This window comes from Podarcis filfolensis (genome assembly GCF_964270895.1).
Source record: "Podarcis filfolensis genome assembly, chromosome: 16".
Taxonomy (NCBI): domain Eukaryota; kingdom Metazoa; phylum Chordata; class Lepidosauria; order Squamata; family Lacertidae; genus Podarcis; species Podarcis filfolensis.
Window position 1 is genome coordinate 22,173,207 of NC_139620.1, and position 21,051 is coordinate 22,194,257.

Consider the following 21,051-nt stretch of genomic DNA (forward strand, 5'->3'; position numbering starts at 1 on the left):
TCCATGAGGGCAATGCCCCACCATCCTCAGTCTGTCTCTCAACCCTGCTTCCATATTTACAACTTAGTTGTGGGGACTTTGTCCATCGTTCGCTCTGGCACCACTGACTGCTGGGCCTCCCTGCCTTCTACTCTGCTAGTCCCAATGGACACCAGCCACCACGGCTGGCACATTCACGACTGAGGTCCATGTTCCTTTGATGGCAACATTCCAGGGGCCACATGCCGGGGTGTGTGTGACCAGAGGCAAAAGTCGGCGGGGCAACAGTTGGGACTCTTAATTTTGCTACACGATGCAAACAGTATGAGGGGGCTTCCTAGCTGTTATCTGTGTGGCGGAGCATTTGCCACATGTTATGTACTGAGTTGAATAGGATCCAAAATGCAGCAGTCTGATTGGTCCTAGAACAATAGGATCCAGAATGCAGCAGTCTGATTGGTCCTAGAACAATAGGATCCAGAATGCAGCAGTCTGATTGGTCCGCAGGAGCCACCCAATCCAACTCCAGGTGGCAGTGAATCTGCAACCTGCTTGGCCTACAGGAGAATCCCAGAAATAGCCAATCACGTGGGGCCCATTGTGTAAATAATGTATATAAAGCAGACATTTCAGGGGAAATTCCATTCCTCACTACTATGAGCTGAATAAAGAACATGAAATCCACACTCGACTCCGAGTATATTTCACCACATGAAGACAAATCCAGGACAGGAGGGGGGAATTGTGTTTGTGACCCTCCCTGAAATAGTTGTGTCTTATTACAGTATTCAAGCACTGCAGCCTTTTGTATTACAGTATATGCAGGGTGTGGGAATACCGAATACGGGCTTTGACAGGATGAGAGGCAAAAGCCGTTGGGACCCTTTTTGAGCTGGCCACGCCCCATCTCGCTGCGTGGCCACGCCTCTCCCTGCTGTTTCGAAAGGGGAGCGTTGGAGACAGAAGGGCGCGCTCCCGTCTCCGCGTGACGTCACCCGGCGAGCGGATTGGCGGAGGGTGTTCGGATCACGTGGCTTAGGGAGGCAGGTGACGCCCCTTCTCCGCTTCGTCCATTCAAACGCGGATGGCGGGAAAGGCGGAGGAGGCGCTTTTCTGAGGCGACGGCGGATGTGGCTCGTTGCGTTTGGGGGAAAAGGGCGCTGAGGCTTCAGGGGGCTCCCTTCCTGACATGCCGTTGGGTAATGATGATTTATTAAATGTCTGTCCTGCCCTTCTATCCAAAGTGGGGGGTGGATGCAGGTGCTTTATACATTATAGTAACGTGATATATGTGTGTGTGTGTGTGTGTGTGTGTGTGTGTGTGTGAGAGAGAGAGAGAGAGAGAGAGAGAGAGAGAGAGAGAGAGAGAGCCGGGCGGGGGGAGGGGAGGATTTCAAATCGTGGCTCAAGCCTGCCTTGGAAGTCGCGTGCACGTCAATGGTGCGGGTAACCGGCGAAAGGCACACTGCACATGCTCAGGGACGCGCGTAACCTGGAGAGTTTGGAAATTGAGCCGGGGACCTTCTGTGTGCCACGCAGATGCTTCAACTTTTGAGCTCCAACTAAAGGCATGGGGAACTGATCCATCCAGCTTAGTATTGTTTACAGTGACAATGAGCCCTACCTCAAATTGCCAAGGATTGAACTGAACTATAGGTAAAGGACCCCTGACAGTTAAATCCAGTGGCGAACAACTCGGGTTGCGGCGCTCATCTCGCTTTACTGGCCGAGGGAGCCGGTGTTTGTCCACAGACAGTTTTTCCTGGTCATGTGGCCAGCATGACTATGCCGCTTCTGGCGAACCAGAGCAGTGCACGGAAACACCGTTTACCTTCCCGCCAGAGTGGTACCTATTTATCTACTTGCACTTTGAGGTGCTTTCGAACTGCTAGGTTGGCAGGAGCAGGGACCAAGCAACGGGAGCTCACCCCGTCGCGGGGATTTGAACCGCCCACCTTCTGATCGGCAAGCCCTAGGCTTAGTGGTTTAGACCACAGTGCCACCCACATCCCAAACTGAACTATAGTCCTCTTTAAAAAGGAAAAAGAAAAAAGCCGGGGAGGGGGGAGTTTCAGGCACTAGTAGGAGAAACTGGGCATTGAACATGAGACCTCTGCATGCAAAGCAGATTAACTGCAACCAGGAACATAGTGAGCTGCTTTATACTGAGTTGGATCCACCTTAGCTCAGTGTGCTGGCTGGTTGCAGTTCTCTCAGGGTTTCAGACAAGAGTTTCTCCCAGCCTTAGCTGCAGATGCCAAGGATTGAAACTGGGGCCCTCTGCATGCAAAGCAGATGTTCTACCATCTAATGGCGACCTTTCGCCTCACAGTTGTTGTTGCTTCACATCTTATTCAACCCTGCACATGAGTGGCCAAATAAATATTATATATTATTACATTTCAATCCCACTTTTTTTCCAATGAGCTCAGTGTGTTGTATGTGGTTCTCTCCCCATTTTGCTTTCATAGCAACCCTGTGAGGCTAGGCTAGGTGGCAGTGACTAACCCAAGATTACCCAGTGAGACCCATGGCTGACTGGGGATTTGAACCCTGGACTCCCAGGGTAGGGAATTCAGGGGTCGGTAAACCGTAGTCTTCTAAATCCTCCTGTCAACCATGACACATTGGCCATGCTAGCTGGGGCCGATCGAAGTTGAGTCCATTAACATCTGAAGGGCCACAGCTTCCCCGTCCTGTTCTATGACATTCAATTATACCTTTAGAATTGTGTGATTTGAAGGGAACCCAAACTTCTTATAACTTCTTGAAATTAATAATTCTGATACAGGTTGAAAACAAACTACAGCATCCATCCTGGGAGGTGTCTGTTGGTGGTGAATTTTGAAGATGTTGAAGTTTAAGTATGGTGTGCGTAATCCTGCGGAGATAGGCATGATGGAGCCCATTGCCAGCCGTGTCTCTAGACTTAACCTGCTTTTACAGGTAAATGTTTATTTGGTCCCAGATTGTGTAAACTATACTGGTTTTGCATCAGCATCTGCAATTCATAAATACTCAACTTTCTGTTGTGTTGAAGGAGTAACATTTATTGTGGCCAAAGATTTGTGGCTGTCTTCAAAGTTCTGTACCTCCCATGCAGTAAGGAGGGGCCAACAACTGCTTCACCCTCTGGGACCCCACTGACTGGTATCATCAGCCACCAGCTGATCACAAAAGTTGGGTGTAGTTGGGCAATATCTGATGCATTGGAGCTTGGTCATTTTGGTCAGTGGGGCACAGGTAAACATCTTAGAGGTTCTGTTTATAGTTAAACAGTTTACAAATGTTGTTAAATAAAGAAAAATAAATGGTACTTCCCGGAATTCTGTACATTCTACAGTTTGTTTACATTGTTCATATTAGAACTTCTCCTCTTTATCTTTATTTTTTTAGTATCTCTTAAAAGTCTTCTGTTAAAGGGAGTACAGGAGGCAGAGACAGCAGTGGTGACACTTTTCCCCTTCTTCATTTTACAGGGTGGTCTTATTAATGATTGCCTTTCAATACTTTTATTGCCATCTCTAATTAGTGTGACAGTTGACTGTTGTCATTAAAGCAGTGCTGTGTAGTGGTTAGAGTGTTGGAATAGGAGCCGGGAGACTAAGGTTCAAATACTCACTGGGTGACATTGAGCCAGTCACTGCCTCTCAGCCTGACCTACCTCCACAGGTTTGTGAGGATAAACTTGAGAGTGCAGGAACCATATATGTTTCCCAGAGCTCTTTAGGGAAAAGGTGGGAAATATAACTGTAACTAGCATACAAACACACACACACACACACACACACACACTTCAACTATTCACCCTAAAAGTAGAAAAAGAAATCGAGCAGTTCTATATATACATAGTGACCTGTTGTAACATATGCTTCTAATTTTGCTAGCAACTATGAATTGTCTACCAATGTTCTTCCATTCTTGTCTCTCACTGGTATTTGTCTTCGTTACCAGGGGAAGCTGCCCTCTGTGGCACAGCAGCAGATGTCTCCATTTTCCAGGGAAGGCATTTTGGACTCCCTAATGGTGCTTTTCGAAGAATGCAGCAACCCTGTTTTAATGAAAATCAAGCATGTGGGCAATTTCATTAAAAAGTGTATGTATTGTTGGCTTTCTTACAGCTTTTTTATGCAAGAGTGAATTTATTCTGTGAAGGACCTGTTCAGCATATACATTAGGAACATAGGAAGCTGCCTTATTCTGAGCCAGACCATCAGTACATCTTAATATTGCCCACACTGATGAGCAGCAGTTCTCCAGGGTTTCACATAGGAGTTTTTGCCAGTCTTACTTAGAGATGCTAGTGAATGAACCTGGGGCTTTCTGCCTGCAAAGCAGATACTTTATCACTGAGCTGTAGCCCCACTGCAACAGAGGAAATCCATGTAGTAACAGCAGGATATTGTATTGGGCTTGTATGTGCATCCTTCTTTTTTACCCAGTGTAGAAAATAATATTCCCAAATGGAAGAGTCTGGTGAATTGAAGAGTTGGGCAGATGCTACCTGGTAGCTGTTGTGCATAGTTTTGGCATGATATATGTGTATATCACAATCAAGTGATATATGAACAGCGTTAGGAACTGAGATATGAAAACTAGGAATGTAATGGAACCTTAAGGCTAGGTTATGAGTGCAACAATGGAATGTCTATGCACAGTTTTTTTAATAACAAGAATGCAAAGCTGAAAATACAGCTAAAATACTACGTTCATTTTTCACATGATCTAGTCCTTCCCCTGCCCACCCCTCTAATATTCTTAAGGTCTCTTTTCCAGTCTTCAGAGAGTGGCTGGAAGTGGGGAGGCAGAAAAAGGTCCTCCTTTCCTTCCACTCTGCAGTTCTAATCTGAAATGTTAGGCGCAGTACTGTGGCCAGAGCTCAGAAACGTGCTTGTAATAATGAAATTTCCTGTGCAAAATGCGCCTAGAACAATGGGAGTTTTGAACACTGTATATGAATGTTATGAAATAAAATTAATAAAAAGAGACATGAACATTTTGGCTCCCCAAGATCTGGACTGAGGAGAGGACATGGGAACAATTTTATTGATGGGGTGGCCATGGCTGTTTAAGTTAAATTCTGCATTGCACTTCACTGTTTGCTTCTCCCCAATGTAAAATGTCTGTCTAATATTGCCCAGATTCGGACTCTGTAGCAGCATTCCGAGAACTTCAGCCCAGTGTGAAGGACTTTGAAGTCAGAAGTCTGGTGGGATGTGGTCACTTTGCAGAAGTGCAGGTAGTGAGAGAGAAGGCAACTGGCGATGTGTACGCCATGAAGGTGATGAGCAAGGAGAGGCTGCTGGCACAGGATCATGTGAGTTCCTGTTTTGATTTTATAATCTTCAAATTGCTCATAACCTTTTCATAGCAAGAAAGCTTGTTAACAGGGTATGGAATCAGGAGTTCCAGTTGTGATCCAGATATAAATATACAGTTGCCCCAGAGCAAGATCAAATAACCTGTGCCCATAGAAGTGGTAGAGAATGGGCTTCTCTGGCATCTGTGTGAAGTGCAAAACTCTAAAGTGCTTGGCTGCTGTGGGGCTTGCAACACCCCAACTTACATTTGCCACCACCTCCTGCTTCATCCTAACTTCTGAGTGAGAGGAACTCAGAAGAGTAGCAGGTTAAATTTCTCCTGGGAGGGGACAACTTCCCACTTGTAATGGAGTGAGTTACCTCCCCTTTGGTCAAAGCATATAGCGTGAAAATATGGTCTGACAAGCAGCAGAAGATCTGAGTTGTCAAAAATTGTATGGTCAAATCCCAGGTTCCAAATTTAGAGGCTTCATTGAGATTAGAATGGAGGGGAAACAGGTAGCATAAGCCCCCCCTCCTCTAAGTAACATAAGCTAAGTAGTCTTGAAAAGGAAGCTCAAACTTTCAGGAACTATACACGACCCTCCTGAAAACAGGATGCTACATGACACAGAAGCCGACAGCATTTCTATGGGGAATAATAACCCCCCTCTTTTTAACTGTAGAATTGCAGGAGGGGGTTGTCAGGGAGAGAGATGAATCCTCTGATCAGGTTTGGCTGTGTGGCCTTGGGCACACCTGTAGAGACAGAGTTTTGATGCATGCGACACCTGACGCCCAACATTTAGACAGTGAAAGATAGGCCACCCGCACCTTTCAACAACCCAGGAAGATAAAAGGTGAGAGCTGAGACAGCTTTCTCATCTACTCCTAATCAGTGCATTCTGGAATAGGCTGTATGGAGGCTGCTGGAAACACAACAGGTAGGTTGTTATGTAATGGAGAAGCCTGGTCATTCAGCCAGGTTCATCAGATTTTAAAAAAAGAGATAGGCAGTTGAATTTTTTAAGCTCTGTGCTAAGGAAATAATTCCCAGAAAAGTCATTCTGCATTCAAATGTTGCAGATTAGTACGATCTGGGCAAATGATGTGTTGTGAATCATATAGTATTTCATCAAAGAGGCATTGTGTGATTTAGGAGGGAGAGGCATTGTGTGAAAAAGTGAGTAACAGGGTTTGTGGGGAGGGAAAATGTAATTGGAGACCATGAATGCTCAAACTTTAAACATGCAACTTTTCAAAATATATAGCTTTCTCCATGATGGCTAGGAACTTGGTTTTTAAAATCTGAAGGCTGACAGTTTCAGAAAAGGAAAGCTAGATCCATACTAGATGAAAGACTTTAGATGTGAGTGACTGTTGCTGCTGAATCTTCAAAATGCAAATTTGCACTCACTTTATTGTTCCTCCAAGGAGTTGATGATTTATTAATATTTACTCCTCACAGGTATTATTCTTTGAGGAAGAAAGGAATATATTATCCCAGAGTACCAGCCCTTGGATTCCACAGTTGCATTATGCATTTCAAGACAAAAAGAATCTTTATTTGGTGAGTTTTGTATTTGCAGCATCACTTCAAGTGGGCTGACAGCTTTTACTTTCACACGCCAGGCAAGTTGCTCGCTGCTGGAGACCACTGGGTAGAGTTTGATTTTACCACATTCACTTCAAAGCAATTACAGGAGGAAACTAGTCATTAAATCTTCCTGTTAGGAAAGGTGGGAGCCTTTCTGCAGAACAGTGAATACTTCAATCTGAGAATGAAGAATCCTTGACAGTTAATTAACTTTTTTTTTCAATTATCAAACTATTTAAATGTTAACATTTTAAGAAGGGAAAAAGCATGATTGATAAAGAATTTGATACCTTCGGGCCTGCATGGGTAATACTTCTCCGCTTCCACTGTACACAGTGAGGTGGAGAGTGAATTTTATTCTCTTCTGTGCATACAGAAGCCACTATTGAACTATGCTGAAATACTTGTGGGGTGCTCTGGTTCAAGCCACACTCTATAGTAAACCATGCTATGACTCAAGCATGTGCTTTTAGCATTGTGGCTGGACTTCTCTTCCCATTGAAATGAAGCAAGCTCAACATTGCTATGTTTTGGGACACCTGACTGCAAACTTCTCTTTTTTCCTAAGGCTTCTCAAATGAATCTATTTCATTTCTGCAGTTTTTAATTCTTCTTGGTTTTTAAGTTTTAATACTGTTTTTATTATCTATATCTTACAGTTTGTTTTATACTTCACTTTTTAATGCTGGTATATTGCTTAATCCAGGGATGGCCAAACTTGGCTCTCCAGCTGTTTTGGGACTACAACTCCCATCATCCCTGACCACTGGTTCTGTTAGCTAGGGATGATGGGAGTTGTAGTTCCAAAAAACAGCTGGAGGGCCACTTTTGGCCATGCCCGGAATCGTACTCCGGTTTTTTTTTTTGTTTCTATATTTTGATTGGCTGGTGAAGTTTGTTTTTGCGGGAGATGTAAGCCAGTGGAGGAAGTGGGGGGTGCACATTTTAAAATAAAAAAACATTGTCTGCTATGCACGAAGAAGGCAAAGGGAGCAGGGCAGTGTGTCATCTTGAGCCTTGTTGCATGTGTTTGTATTTGTATTTCTTGCATTGATACCCTGCCTTTTTCTTCAGGGAGCTCAAGGTTCTTCAGGGAGCTCAAGGTTCCTTGGTTCTTCCCCATTTCCTTTAATCCCCACAACAACCCTGTGAGGTAGGTTAGGCTGAGATGCAGTGACTGGCCCAAGGCCACCCAGTGAGTTTCATGACCCAGTAAGGTTTGAACCCTGGTCTCCTAGTTCCTAGTCCACCATTATGCCACACTGGTGAATGTGGTGAGAAGAGACTGAGCAAGCCATCAGTGTGTGTGATACTTCACAAAGGTTTGACAGGACCTTCCCTAAGAAGCTTAAAATTTAAAATAGACACAGGGAAAGGAGATCATGCACCTTTGGCTGACAAATCCTATCAGCCATAGCCAGCATGGTATTGCCCCCAAGCCCATCTTTGGAACTGCATCCTGAAAAACGTATGCGTACCTCAGACATAATGAATGGGCTAAGACTGCAATCCTATGCAGGCCTGCATGGAGTTAGAACCAGCCTTCTCCAACCTGGTGCCCTCCAGCTCTTTTGGACTACAAAGCCCATCGGCTATATCATCATAAACTTTCATCATCATTATAAACTTTATTGCACTAGCCAAAGGCCATGGCATCATTCACAAAGGGAACAAAAAGAAAAGCAAAAATAACCATAAAACCCATAAAAACATCAGCCACTGCAGATACAATAAACCATGATCATGTCTCCTAAGAATTATTTGTTGCATACGATAGAATAGCAGGGGGTTCTCAGGTAGAATGTGCCAGCTTAAATGTCCGAATCACCTTTGCAATTGACCACTATTTTATCTAGTTCTTTTCTCCTGATCTTCTTAGCTGCCCACGCATATAAGTTACGAAGTCATCAGTACCCATCAGCTATAGTTAACACAGCCATTTCCCAAGGAACAGCCATTTTTGTAGTCAAGCCACGTTAAAAAGAAATACTTCTTGATGCATCTAGGGTCCCGTCCTCCAACTTTAATTACTGGAAGATTAGTGCTTCTGAATTTCTTTTGTTGTAGCAAAGCTGAATATATTGAGAACACAGAAAATGTTCTTTAAATGATTGTTTGTTTGCTGATGCTGTGTGCTTTTCATAGTAGAAGAGCTTCACAAAGCTTTGCTTTCTTTTTGTCTGTTTACTTTGAAATTGCATGAAGGTTATGGAATATGAGCCTGGAGGAGATCTTCTGTCCTTCCTAAACAGATATGAGGATCAACTTGATGAAAGCACTATTCAGTTTTATCTAGCGGAGTTAGTTCTGGCCATCCATAGTGTCCATCAAATGGGCTATGCTCACCGGTAAGTGTTGCTGTGCCTCACACCAGTAGGCTTAATTCAACACTGGGAATAATGGATCGTTTTGGAAATCAGTGAAGGGAACAGTTTGGGAAACGATTGATACTTCTAACTGTATTTGGAGACATTACCCTTAAGATACTACTAAGATTGCTGGAGTCAAACATCTGTTTTAGGCAGTGGGTTTCTAGAATTTGAACACCCTGTTGCAATATCATCATCAGCTTTTGAAACTCTCCTGAGTTCACTGAAGAATTCTCAGTAGCTTTATTGCCTAAGAAGAGGAGGAGTTTGGATTTGATACCCCGCTTTATCACTACTCTAAGGAGTCTCAAAGCGGCTAACAATCTCCTTTCCCTTCCTCCCCCACAACACACACTCTGTGAGGTAAGTGAGGCTGAGAGACTTCAGAGAAGTGTGAGTAGCCCAAGGTCACCCAGCAGCTGCATGTGGAGGAGCAGGGAAGTGAACCCGGTTCACCAGATTACGAGTCTACCGCTCTTAACCACTATACCACGCTGGCTCTCTAAGATGTGGTGGGGGACAGGACAGGACACCAAAGCTAAAGAAAGGACTGAGCAGTACAGGTGCTTCCATGAGGAACTCCAGTTTGGACCTTCCAACTTCAGTTGGAGTTGGAATATAGTTCCAGGTTGAGTATTTCCAGGTTGACTTGCTTGAGTATTTGCTTTCTAAATACTCTCTCTCTCTCTCTCTCTCTCTGAGATGCATGTGGTATTGTAAAGTGTTAGTCTGACTAGTTTGAGAACTAGTGTTTGACTACATCCCTTTTGGATTATTTTTTTACCACTCTAATGGTTTTTGTAATACAGTATGTGTTAGGGAAGCATTTATGGTCTTGTGAAAAGCTTTTATTGATTGCTTTGGGTTTTTTATTTACAGAGATATTAAACCAGAGAATATTCTTATTGACCGAACAGGACACATCAAGCTGGTGGACTTTGGGTCTGCCGCCAAACTGACGGCGGATAAAAAGGTAATAAAGATCTAGAGTGGATGGGGAAAGTAAACATCTTAGCTTTTTTATTTTTGGCTGCGGGTGCCTATTGTAGTTGTCACTAATTTAATACAGATTATTAGTAATGAGGCAAGAGTGTACTGTTTCTTTAAAAGAAATGTAAGCAATGCTAGCACAGGTGAAAGTATTTAATTCGCTGAATTGCTTATGTCTAGCCTTACTGTTCTTTGAGTGTGTGCATAGTTCCTCTGTATCTGGATCTTTCGGCATCGCAGAATCACAGCAGGGAGCTGTGTGATTGGTTGGTAAGGAAAACACTAGCAACCTTTTTAAGAATGACAGCTTTTGGGAGTGGCACAAAAAAACCTTGGGTAGCTCACACGGCATGGGTCAGCCATCCCTTCTATATGGATAACTGTGTGGCAGACACCAAAAGTAATTATTAATAATGCCTCAGTGCAGATTGTCTCTGAAGGCGTATTCAGGAAACTGCAAGCTCTTGAACTTCCTTCCCTATGAGTTTTGAGTGTTTTACATATTCATTATTAGTATGGATTTCTGCTTAAGTTGATGTGTTTTTCTCAAATTGCTGTACTTCCAAAGCGAGAGCTGTGCCTTTCAGTTAAAAAAACTGAAGTAGTTGGATAGCACTGAAAGACAGCTAGAGTGTACCCTGGTTCTTGACTTTAATGATGTTCCTGCTAATTTGGGAAGAAACTGAAATGGGTAATTAAGTAGCTGAGGTCTGGTGGATGGTGAGTAATGGTCTTTTTGATTACAGTTAGAACTGTTTGTCTCTTGTGATGCTAACAAGTGCTTCTTGATTAAACTAATGCAACGGATGTGATTCGATATAGAAATGAATATTGGCTAATTACTCATCTTGTTACATTTGCCAGTCCTGGCCTTGGATATATAATATTATTACATTCTTTTGTTAATTTTTCGTTTAAAAGCCAGTTGGAAATGTGTACTGCTTAAACTAACAGCATTTATTAATGCATATTTAATCTAAAAGAACAGTGGTCTTCAGACTGTGTTCCCAGGAATGTCAAATAAGCTTCTTTTAAAGGAAATAATATTTCCCTTCCATCTAGGAGAGTGTTTGGTGTGTTCATACATGCAGCTCAAGTAGGCCGAGTGAGGCCAGTGTTCTTGAGTCTATTGGTCATTGTGCTTGCTGGTTTAACCAAAAATAATTACATGTCCCAGAATCCTTTGCAACACACAGGCCCAATGTGCATGGGATCCTTGTTAAAGGAGTTGATGTGGAAAGAGTTACGATAGTGGAAAATCTGTAAACAATTAGTACCCAACGTAGTACTAAATAAATGGTTCCATTAGCTCAAGGCTTTATGCTTGTGCAACCTTGTCTTTCCTCTCCTTCCCTATGTGCTTCTTAAATATGTCCGGGGAAGGGTACCCCCAATCCTTCAGAGCAGACTTGGGGGGCAGAAGGGCAGAAATTCTGTTGCCCAAGCATGAATCCTTGCACTAACAGAACAAGTGCAATCACAATACTGTACGAATGGGACCTGTAACAAAATCTTGCAATGCATTCTTACTGTAATGCACTCTGCGTGGGGAAAGCAGTCTGGAAACATCAACTGGGGCAAAATGGAACAGCAAGGACACGTGGCAGGAGACAGATGCCCTAACCATATGACATCCGTTATGCTGGTTGCCTATCTGCTTCAGGGTCCAATATAAGGTGCTGTATTGGCCTATGAATTATGGTGCAGAAGGAGACTCTTGAGCAGGGGTTGGCAAGGTTTGCCTCACCTGGGTCAGTTTACTCTAGCAGAGATCCCTCTGTGGGCTGGATCGTGTGTGAGTGTGCACGCCCGCAATTTCTGGTGTCTGCATCTGCGCAGACGCGATTTCTTGCGCTGCGGAAGCGAGTCCCCGTGCTGCGCTGCGCTGATTTAGTGCAGTACGTGGGGACTTGCCGAGTGGACGGTTCAGTTCAGGGGCGGCTCATGGGCCAGTTAAACGACCCCCGCTTGTGGGCTGCTTGTGGCCCTTGGGCCTTAGGTTGCTGCCCCCTGCTCTTGAGAGTCCCATGGACTGCAAGAAGATCAAACCTCTCCATTCTTAAGGAAATCAGCCCTGAGTGCTCACTGGAAGGACAGATCCTGAAGCTGAGGCTCCAATACTTTGGCCACCTCATGAGAAGAGAAGACTCCCTGGAAAAGACCCTGATGTTGGGAAAGATGGAGGGCACAAGGAGAAGGGGACGACAGAGGACGAGATGGTTGGACAGTGTTCTTGAAGCTACCAGCATGAGTTTGACCAAACTGCGGGAGGCAGTGGAAGACAGGAGTGCCTGGCGTGCTCTGGTCCATGGGGTCACGAAGAGTCGGACACAACTAAACGACTAAACAGCAACAACATTGGCCTTTAAAGCCCTAAACAGTTTGGGCCAAAGGCATCTAAAGAACTGTTGTCCTTTAGAAAAACCCTAAAGTGTGTGCCTTTGTTACAGTTTTTAATTGTTTTGTCCGTCTTGCCTTTTTCTTCTTGCATATTATTTATTTGTTGTAGTCTTCCTTGGGAAAGGTAAGCTAGAGAGCCGTTCAATAATAAATAAAGAATAGTGGATGTGCTCCTATTCTTAGCTTCAGGCATATTGGAGTAGGAGCCTTGTAGTGCTGTTCAGATTCTTAGGATTGGGAAAGGCATTAAAAAATATCTCACTCTCCCCAACCTCCGTTTGCTACGCTATATAGTGCTAGAGGGTTGCCACCTCCAAACCAGGGTTGCTTTTGGAGGAAGGGTGTGATATGCAATAAAAAAAATTTAAAATGTATTTTGCAGCTATACAGCAAGCAGTAGGGGACACAGTTCAGGAGACAGGAGAAGCATCCTCCCCCATCCTTGCTTCTAGAAGCTTGTTCATATCAATTGGTAGACTCGAGTGCTTCAGTTTCTGTAGGCTCCCAGGCAGTTTATGTGAGTGCTAAAATGTATTTTTCACTTAATTCATAAGCCTGTGTGCCTACTTGGAGGATGCCTTGAATCCTCTATTACGTAGAAGCCACTGCTTATTTCGGGTGGGATAGGCATCTAGCAACCTAAGCTTATTGAAGGGAATGGTAGCATGGCAATTTTTACACATTGGAAAGGAGAGATGCAGCTAAATTTGAATGAATGAGATGAGCTGCCATTTCTTCTGCTGTTAGCTAAAGGCATTTAGTTGGTTAAAGGCATTTTTGAGTGGACGAAGTTCTTGTTTCCTTTTACAAACCGCTTCTGATAAATTGGGCGCTATGTGAAGTGACAAAGAGGAAATTATAGTTAGCATTAACCATGACTAAAGTTGGTGCTGACAAAAGCATTAACTGCGGATAATTCATGCGAGGCATTTTTGCTGTTGAGGCAAATGCCTGGGAGGAAGGAATGTGTGATATCACAATCTTTTCAAAATCTGTTATCCATGGTAAAAAGATTTGGCTTTGTTATGATTCAAAAGACTTGAAATACAGACTCCTCCCATGTAACACACATTTCCATTTTCCTCCTTGGTTCATCATGTTAATGTTGTATTAAGCATGCAATCCATTATTTTCTTGTTCAGGGATGTACACAGAAAATGTTATCTTAAATCCCTTTCATGAGTAACGTGATGAATACTTGGTTTCCAGCGTATATTAACAATAGAATAAGCTATAACTTCACCCATTGTGTTCTACTTTCCAGGTGGATGCCAAACTGCCAGTTGGCACCCCAGATTATATGGCTCCAGAGATGCTAACAGTTCTGAATAGCAATGGCAAGGGTTCATATGGATCAGAATGTGACTGGTGGTCTCTAGGGGTGGTTGCTTATGAAATGATGTATGGAAAATCACCATTTACGGAAGGAACCTCAAGCAAAACCTTCAATAACATAATGAACTTTCAGGTACGAACAACGTTCTCAGTACATGTGAAGGTGGAATTTGCCAGAACAAAACTGCTCCAAGCGTTTGTCTGTATGGTCCTGCGTCCTGCATAGCTTTCGCTAGTTATTTCCTGCTGTACTAGTGCTTTGGGCATTATTGACAGATGTATTATTAGCTACAGGAACTTTGTGAAATTAGTGCTGATTAGCCAATACTAAAACTTCGTTCAATCATACATTTAATTCTACCTAGAACTGTGTGCATTTTGCATGATTAAAAGCAAGATACTCTGTGCCATTGACCCAAATTCTGTGGCAAATAAGTGAGTTTCTATGATGGGTATTTATGCATTTCTCATCATTTATCTTGCATTATTTAGTCTGCTTCTGTTAGTCTTGGGAAGGGGCAGTAAAGCCCCATCCAGAGTCACTGGCAAAGTCTCCATCATCAGGAATTGTCAACATGCTTTCAAACATTGCTTTGCATGGCGCAGGAACAGGGAACCTGCAGCCCTCCAGATATGGGACTACATTTCCCATCACCCCTGACCACTGACTATTAAATCTATGACTGATGGAAGTTGGGACTTCAGCAACATCTGGAGACCCACAGATTCCCCATCCTTGGCATAAGGGCTAGAAACTTTCATTACTAAAAAGTGAAATCTGATGTTCTGTATGCTGTACCTAATAAGAATAGCTAACATAGCAGCAACAACAACATCACCATCAGCTAATAATAATATTTTTTGCTTTCCTGTGCTTTTGTGAAGTTGCTGCATGTGCATATCCCTTTCATTAACTACCTTTTTTGGGATGTTTTGAAGGATACTGAAACCCTTTGGCTGGGGTCCAAAGAACTGTGCTGCTCATCCCACGTACCCGAAAGGACTCTGGGCTGTCGTCTCTCCAAACAGCTGCCTCCTTACTTTGTTCTCAGGTGTGGAGGAAGTTTCAAAAGCAGTTTGCAATATAGCTTAATGAGATGTTGTGTTAAAATAAATACAAATCCACATGGCCCACTTCAGGGTATGCAAGCTTTTTGGCTTGGTGAAAGTAGTTCTTTGGATCCCAGCTCTCAGCTTTTGGTTTCTTTACTACTGAGTAAGATTTATTTTTGCTTCAACTTCAGAGGTTCCTGAAGTTCCCTGAGGATGTGAAAGTCAGCAAAGAATTCCTTGATCTAGTGCAGAGCTTACTGTGTGGGCAGAAAGAGAGACTAGATTATGAAAGCCTCTGCTGTCATCCATTCTTTTCTACAGTTGACTGGAGTTGCATCCGTAACTGTGAGTAACATGTTCCTGATGAAATTTAGGGCCTTGGTTGGTGGCTAATTCCCAGGGCACACTCCAAAGGAACATTATGCAGCAACTTTCTGGGGTCTTCCCTTCTTTCACTTCCATCATGTATGCCACCACGAGTACTATCATGGCAGAGAGAGCGTATGAATGGAATAAAGAGAGACAATAATTTACAAAGGGAATTTTGTTGATCTTTGCACTGAACTGCCACAAATGTCGTTGTACAAAATGAGATGCAGGGAAAATGATTTGCTTTGCTATGTGCTTGAAATGTGCTATACTTATTTGAGATACTCGGCAAGGATGCAAGTAGTGGGTGAAATTTTGTCAAGTGGTGCATTGAGAAGGCTGCTTGGACCTCCCTAAATGCTATTAAGACAAAGACACACAAGACTTCCTTTACGTATTTAAACTTGGCTAGCAAATTAAGTCAAGTCGTTGGCTTACAAATACTTCCGTGAATGCACATGTACCTTATCGCTGTTAATTAAGATCAAGATCTGAAGTCCTGATCTGGATTCTGTTGCTGACCTGGGGTTCACCTGATGAGTAAAAGGTGCAGGACCTTTTTTTCTGTGACATCATGAAATGCCTTCCCCAAGGAAACATGCCTGACTATCTCCCCCTACCCCCCTTTTTTTGCTGCTTTCTCAAAATATGGCTCTTCATAGGGACTTATGCAGATGACTACTGGAATCATCTTCTGTTTCTTTTAATAGGTTTTCTTTCCCTCTTTTAAATCCTGCTGACTTTCTGTTTTTTCCTATTAGGTGTTTGGTTGAGGGTGTTTAATGCTGTTTTGTGTATGATTTTATAGTTTAAGCTGCTTTAAGTCATTTCCATAAGAAAAGTGGGAGAAGTCATTTGTTGCTTAAAATGACCTCCCCCCAGCTTTCATGAATCTTATTTTCTTGTTCACCTGGAGAAGATTATTATTAATCACAGGTGACCAGTAAATAGTTCTTTACAAGCCAGAATGAAGATACTTTATTTTTGAGAGTATAGAGGGTACGGATGCCCAACTGCTGCCCTGCGGACAACGAGCACCCAAGCTGATTTCTTCCAGTCAACAGTAGTCATTGCAATGGAACAGAGTTTGTGAGCGTGTGTTTAAAGCACTGTTAGGGGACCTGTGGCCCTCGGGCTGTTGTTGGACTCTGTGGCGATCACACAGGGTCCCCAGACGTTTAACGGTCTATTGATCCCTGTGCCACCACTGTGCTCGCTTCCCCGCTGCCATCAACCCGTTACTCTCTGGTAAAACACTGAGTCCAGACAGTTGTTAAAAGTGAACCAAATAAACAAGTTTATTTTATAAACATTAACAAGTTTATGGTTTCTCAGATAATATTCCTGTCATTATCTTAACTTTAGTTTCTTTACCGGCCTATGCCTTCCTAATACCTTCTGACTGATTATCTCAACCGTTTGACTGACTCCTCTTAACAAATTCTCTCACTCTCTCTCATCAGACTAGCCCAACCCACAGACTTATCCTCTCTGTCTCTTCTAACTCCAGACTGACTTCTCAACCACTCTAACTCTCCCTTCTAACTCCTCCCCTTGGGTTCCCATTGGTTAGTCATTTTACAATTAGTTAACCCTTTCCCTATGAACCCAGTATGATGTCACACACCTAGGAGGGCAAACGCCACATACTCCAATTCCCATCAACCCCAGTCAGCATGGCCACTGATCAGGGATGATGTGAGTTGTACAGTGGCAACATTTGGAGGGCCACAGTTTCCCTAACACTGGTGGAAAGGGAAAGTGCTTTGGGATCATGAATGGAAGAGCCATATACTCTTAATTTCCCTCTATACACTGCCAGCTTCCTTGTATAACATGGACAACTCATCCCTTGCAGTTCATGAAGGGACTAGCCTCGAGTTGCCGGGTCCACAAATGCTTGTGGGCCTTTCTGTTTGAAATGGTTGTCAATTGGGCTAGGGTTGGTAGCTTGAACACCAATGCCATATTTTTAGTCTTGTGGATAAAAAAATCAGAAAATATTTCAATACTAAACAATCACTGCATTATTTTTAGATGATGTCACAGTTTGACTTGTTCGTCACTGTCCTAAAGTTATTTTGCCACCCCTCCCTTTGCTTTTTGTTGCACTTTTATTCTGAGACTTCCTTGGTGTTCTTTTTAATTCTGCCAGTGTTGTTGCATTTGAAGTGTTAGCCATATCAATTTTTTGAGGAAGGTCAGGGTAAAAATCTTAAACAGATAAATAAGCAAGAGAATCCAAGACCTTGAAAGGGATGTCTTGTATTCTCATTTTTCAAATAATTCATTCATTTATAAACCATTTAATGTTTTAAGGGCCTTTGAAAGTGTCTCAGATGAATCCATCTACTGAAGAGAAATGGGAAGGAGCATTCATTTCTCAAGGAGAGAATCTAATTAACCTAAGTGCAAATGACCTCTCCCTTGAGCAAACAGTTGTTTGCTGTTTTTCTGTTAGGTTTATCTCCTGCTTTCTCAGAGGAGATTCCTTCTTAGCTGTGATGCACGATAACATCTAAAATGTTGTCCCTTCCCGCCTCCACAGTGCCTTCAACAGCAAGCTCCAGGGGTCAGAGTTCTGATTCTTGCACCCATCCATCATTACATCTTGCCTTTGCCAGTTCCTCTTAGCCTGTTCACATCCCTGGTTAAAGCAGAAGGTTTTCTTGCTTCCAAGAGTAGATGAAATTGCCATGAAGTGACTTAAGTCTTGCCAGGAAAGGAGGATCTGCATCCCAGGCCTCAGGTGGAATACTGGGATTTTGATTCGATTTATTATACTGTATTTCTATGCTGCTTTTCATTCACATGAATTGCAAATTGGCTTACAAATGATGAATAACAATAATGCAATAGAACATCACAAGTACAACATGTCATGGAATTCTACACAATATTGATCCAGAGCAGATTCCAACGTATAGTTAGCAGAGTAAAAACTTAAACACGTTGCAGGATTCCCAAAATATTGTCCAGAAGCAATTAAGATTTCATCCAGCAGAGCTTGACTGCTACTGAAGGCAAATGAGCATAATGGTCACAAATCCAGTACATTCAGGACTGGCACAGTCCATAAGAAATCCAGTTGCAGCAGACTTAACTTAAACTTACAATAACTTATAATAAGTCTAAACCTTAACATTAAGCATACTATGTACAGAACACCATACCAGAAGGAGAGAGAGAGAGAGAAAAGAGTGAATCCCAGGCTCCTTCTGGCCTCTTATTATAGCTAGCATGACCTTGACACAGAAGAGATAACAGAACCAGTTTAAACCAGCTGTACTCGGCTTCTCTGAAGGAATAACCCAAACATTATGAACGTTCTGCTTGTTTCTTTCATACAGAGAAGCTTCCAGAACCCTTTTGAATTAAGTAGAATAGGAAAGATCTCTACACATCAGATCAATACTTTCTACGCTAAGAAATGCAAACTGACATAACATAAATCATAGAATATTTAACAAGTCACCAGTAAGTGACTGTGCTATTAGCTATTCTTATTAGGTGCAACTGTTTGTCAGTGACTGTGGAAACCAAATCTGGATCCACACTTCTTTCCACAGTGGGGACATAGGTTTTCGAGTGGGAGTTGATCAACTCCATCTCCTCACCTCGCACATACACATACAGTGGTACCTCGGGTTACAGATGCTTCAGGTTACAGACGCTTCAGGTTACAGACTCCGCTAACCCAGAAATAGTACCTCAGGTTAAGAACTTTGCTTCAGGATGAGAACAGAAATTGTGTGGTGGTGGTGCAGCGGCAGGCCCCATTAGCTAAAGTGGTACCTCAGGTTAAGAACAGTTTCAGGTTCAGAACGGACCTCCAGAACGAAATAAGTTCTTAACCCGAGGTGCCACTGTAATGCCTTTGGCAGCAACTCCATTCTAAAGGCTCCTCCGGCTGGAAGGTGGGGCAAGGCAGGTGAGAAAAGCCATTCCCTGGTGGCCAGCACAAAGTCTCTCCCACCTCACAGTTCTTCCTTTGGAAACAGCTCCCTGCTTTGCTTTGCAACTTCAAGGGACTTGTGTTGGACTGGATTCAGGGAACAGCTGTGCAAGTTTAGGACAGTAGCCAAATATTTCAAGCAGTTATGCCTTGATAACAGGGCTGGGGAATTGTGGCCCTCCAGAAGTTGGACCCGACTCCCATCAACCCAGTGTGGTGTAGTGGTTAAGAGAGGTAGACTCGTAATCTGGGGAACCGGGTTCGCATCTCTGCTCCTCCACATGCAGCTGCTGGGTGACCTTGGGCTACTCACACTTCTCTGAAGTCTCTCAGCCCCACTCACCTTATGGAGTGTTTGTTGTGGGGGAAGAATGGAAAGGAGAATGTTAGCCGCTTTGAGACTCCTTCGGGTAGTGATAAAGCGGGATATCAAATCCAAACTCCTCCTCTTCTTCAACCCTAGCCAGTATGCTCAATGCCCAGGGTTGATAGAGTCCAGCAACATTCTGGAGGGCTACAGGTTCCCCATCCTTGCTTTATAAAATCAGTCTCTAGGTTGTCCTGGGAGGTCAGGTGCTTGCGTCTTTGGAAGATAAGTCAGCAGTGTGTCAGGTGCTTAGCCTTGAGGGTGGGCAAGTGCCTTTGAGACAAACGGGTTGGGAGGAGGCCAATCACCAGGCAACATGGTGTGAGAACTCAGTGGTTCCCACAATAACAGATTGCTCATACTGAAAGAAGTCAGTAGGACTGAGAGTCTTTATGCCAGTTAGTGACACCAGATTGGCCCTCTGGTGTCCTTTGACTTCCCAGACTAGGTGCACTGTGGCTGTGATGTGCACCTTCAGGCTGGAATTGCCTGCAGTTCTGTCATTTGACCAAAACCCAGAGCTGGAACAGAGAGACAGTGCTTGATCCACAGGGGTCCATGCTCAAGATCTCTGGCAGCTGAATAATGAAGACTAGCAAGGGGATAAGGAAGCTGGTTGCCCTCAGGCAGCAGAAGGAATTCAAGGCTCATTCTACTGGCAAGCACTTAAGGGGGCTGCTGAACTCAATATGTTTTCAAAGATACAAGTAGAATAATTTTTACAAGACAGGGAAAATCTCTGTAGAAAGGAAATTCTTTAACCAACTTTCAGAAGTTGATTGTGTCCAGGCACCAGAAAAAAAAACATTCTGATGTGCAGTCATACCTCGGGTTGAATGTGCTTCGGGATGAGCGCGTTCAAGTTGCGCTCTGCGGCAACCCAGAAGTAACGGAGTGCGTTACTTCTGGGTTTCGCCGCTTGCGCATGCACAGACGCTCAAAATGACGCCACGCGCATGCGCAGAAGTGACGAAAAGCGACGTGTGCATGCGCAGACATGCCATCGCTGGTTACGTCTGCTTCTAGATGTGAACGGGGCTCCGGAACAGATCCCGTTCCCATCTAGAGGTACCACTGTATTTTCCTAATACAGAGCTGCTAAAAACTGCACCTACTACTGCCCTAGGTCATAGACTATTTCAACTCTGCATGCAGATTAATATTGCTTTTTGGTTAGCAGCACCAAGATTGTTTCCCAATCTTTAACCATGGTTAAGAAATTACAGAACATTCCACTGGCTTGTTCCCTCCTTTCTTTCATTGTTAGCATTAAACCACGGGGTATTGTTCCGTTGGCTACCAGCTTTAAATCTGGGTAAGAAGGCAGTCGTGGATTG

General features: G+C 43.5%; 1 protein-coding gene across 11 annotated transcripts in view; it reads left to right on the top strand.

Moving 5' to 3' along the window:
* Window positions 1-1,030: 1,030 nt before the first annotated feature.
* Window positions 1,031-21,051, top strand: part of CIT (citron rho-interacting serine/threonine kinase) — a 106,211-nt gene continuing 86,190 nt past the window's right edge. For 6 of the 11 annotated variants that reach the window (XM_083589666.1, XM_083589661.1, XM_083589663.1 and 3 more), the window contains exons 1-9: window positions 1,046-1,178; window positions 2,771-2,925; window positions 3,934-4,075; window positions 5,121-5,296; window positions 6,748-6,849; window positions 9,082-9,224; window positions 10,125-10,218; window positions 13,900-14,103; window positions 15,215-15,368. In XM_083589666.1, coding sequence (XP_083445792.1) covers window positions 2,830-2,925; window positions 3,934-4,075; window positions 5,121-5,296; window positions 6,748-6,849; window positions 9,082-9,224; window positions 10,125-10,218; window positions 13,900-14,103; window positions 15,215-15,368 — 1,111 coding nt within the window. In that variant the 5' untranslated portion in view covers window positions 1,046-1,178; window positions 2,771-2,829. Of the gene's footprint in view, window positions 1,179-2,770; window positions 2,926-3,933; window positions 4,076-5,120; window positions 5,297-6,747; window positions 6,850-9,081; window positions 9,225-10,124; window positions 10,219-13,899; window positions 14,104-15,214; window positions 15,369-21,051 lie in introns of all 11 variants that reach the window. The other 5 variants (XM_083589669.1, XM_083589671.1, XM_083589670.1 and 2 more) reach the window with 3 other exon arrangements.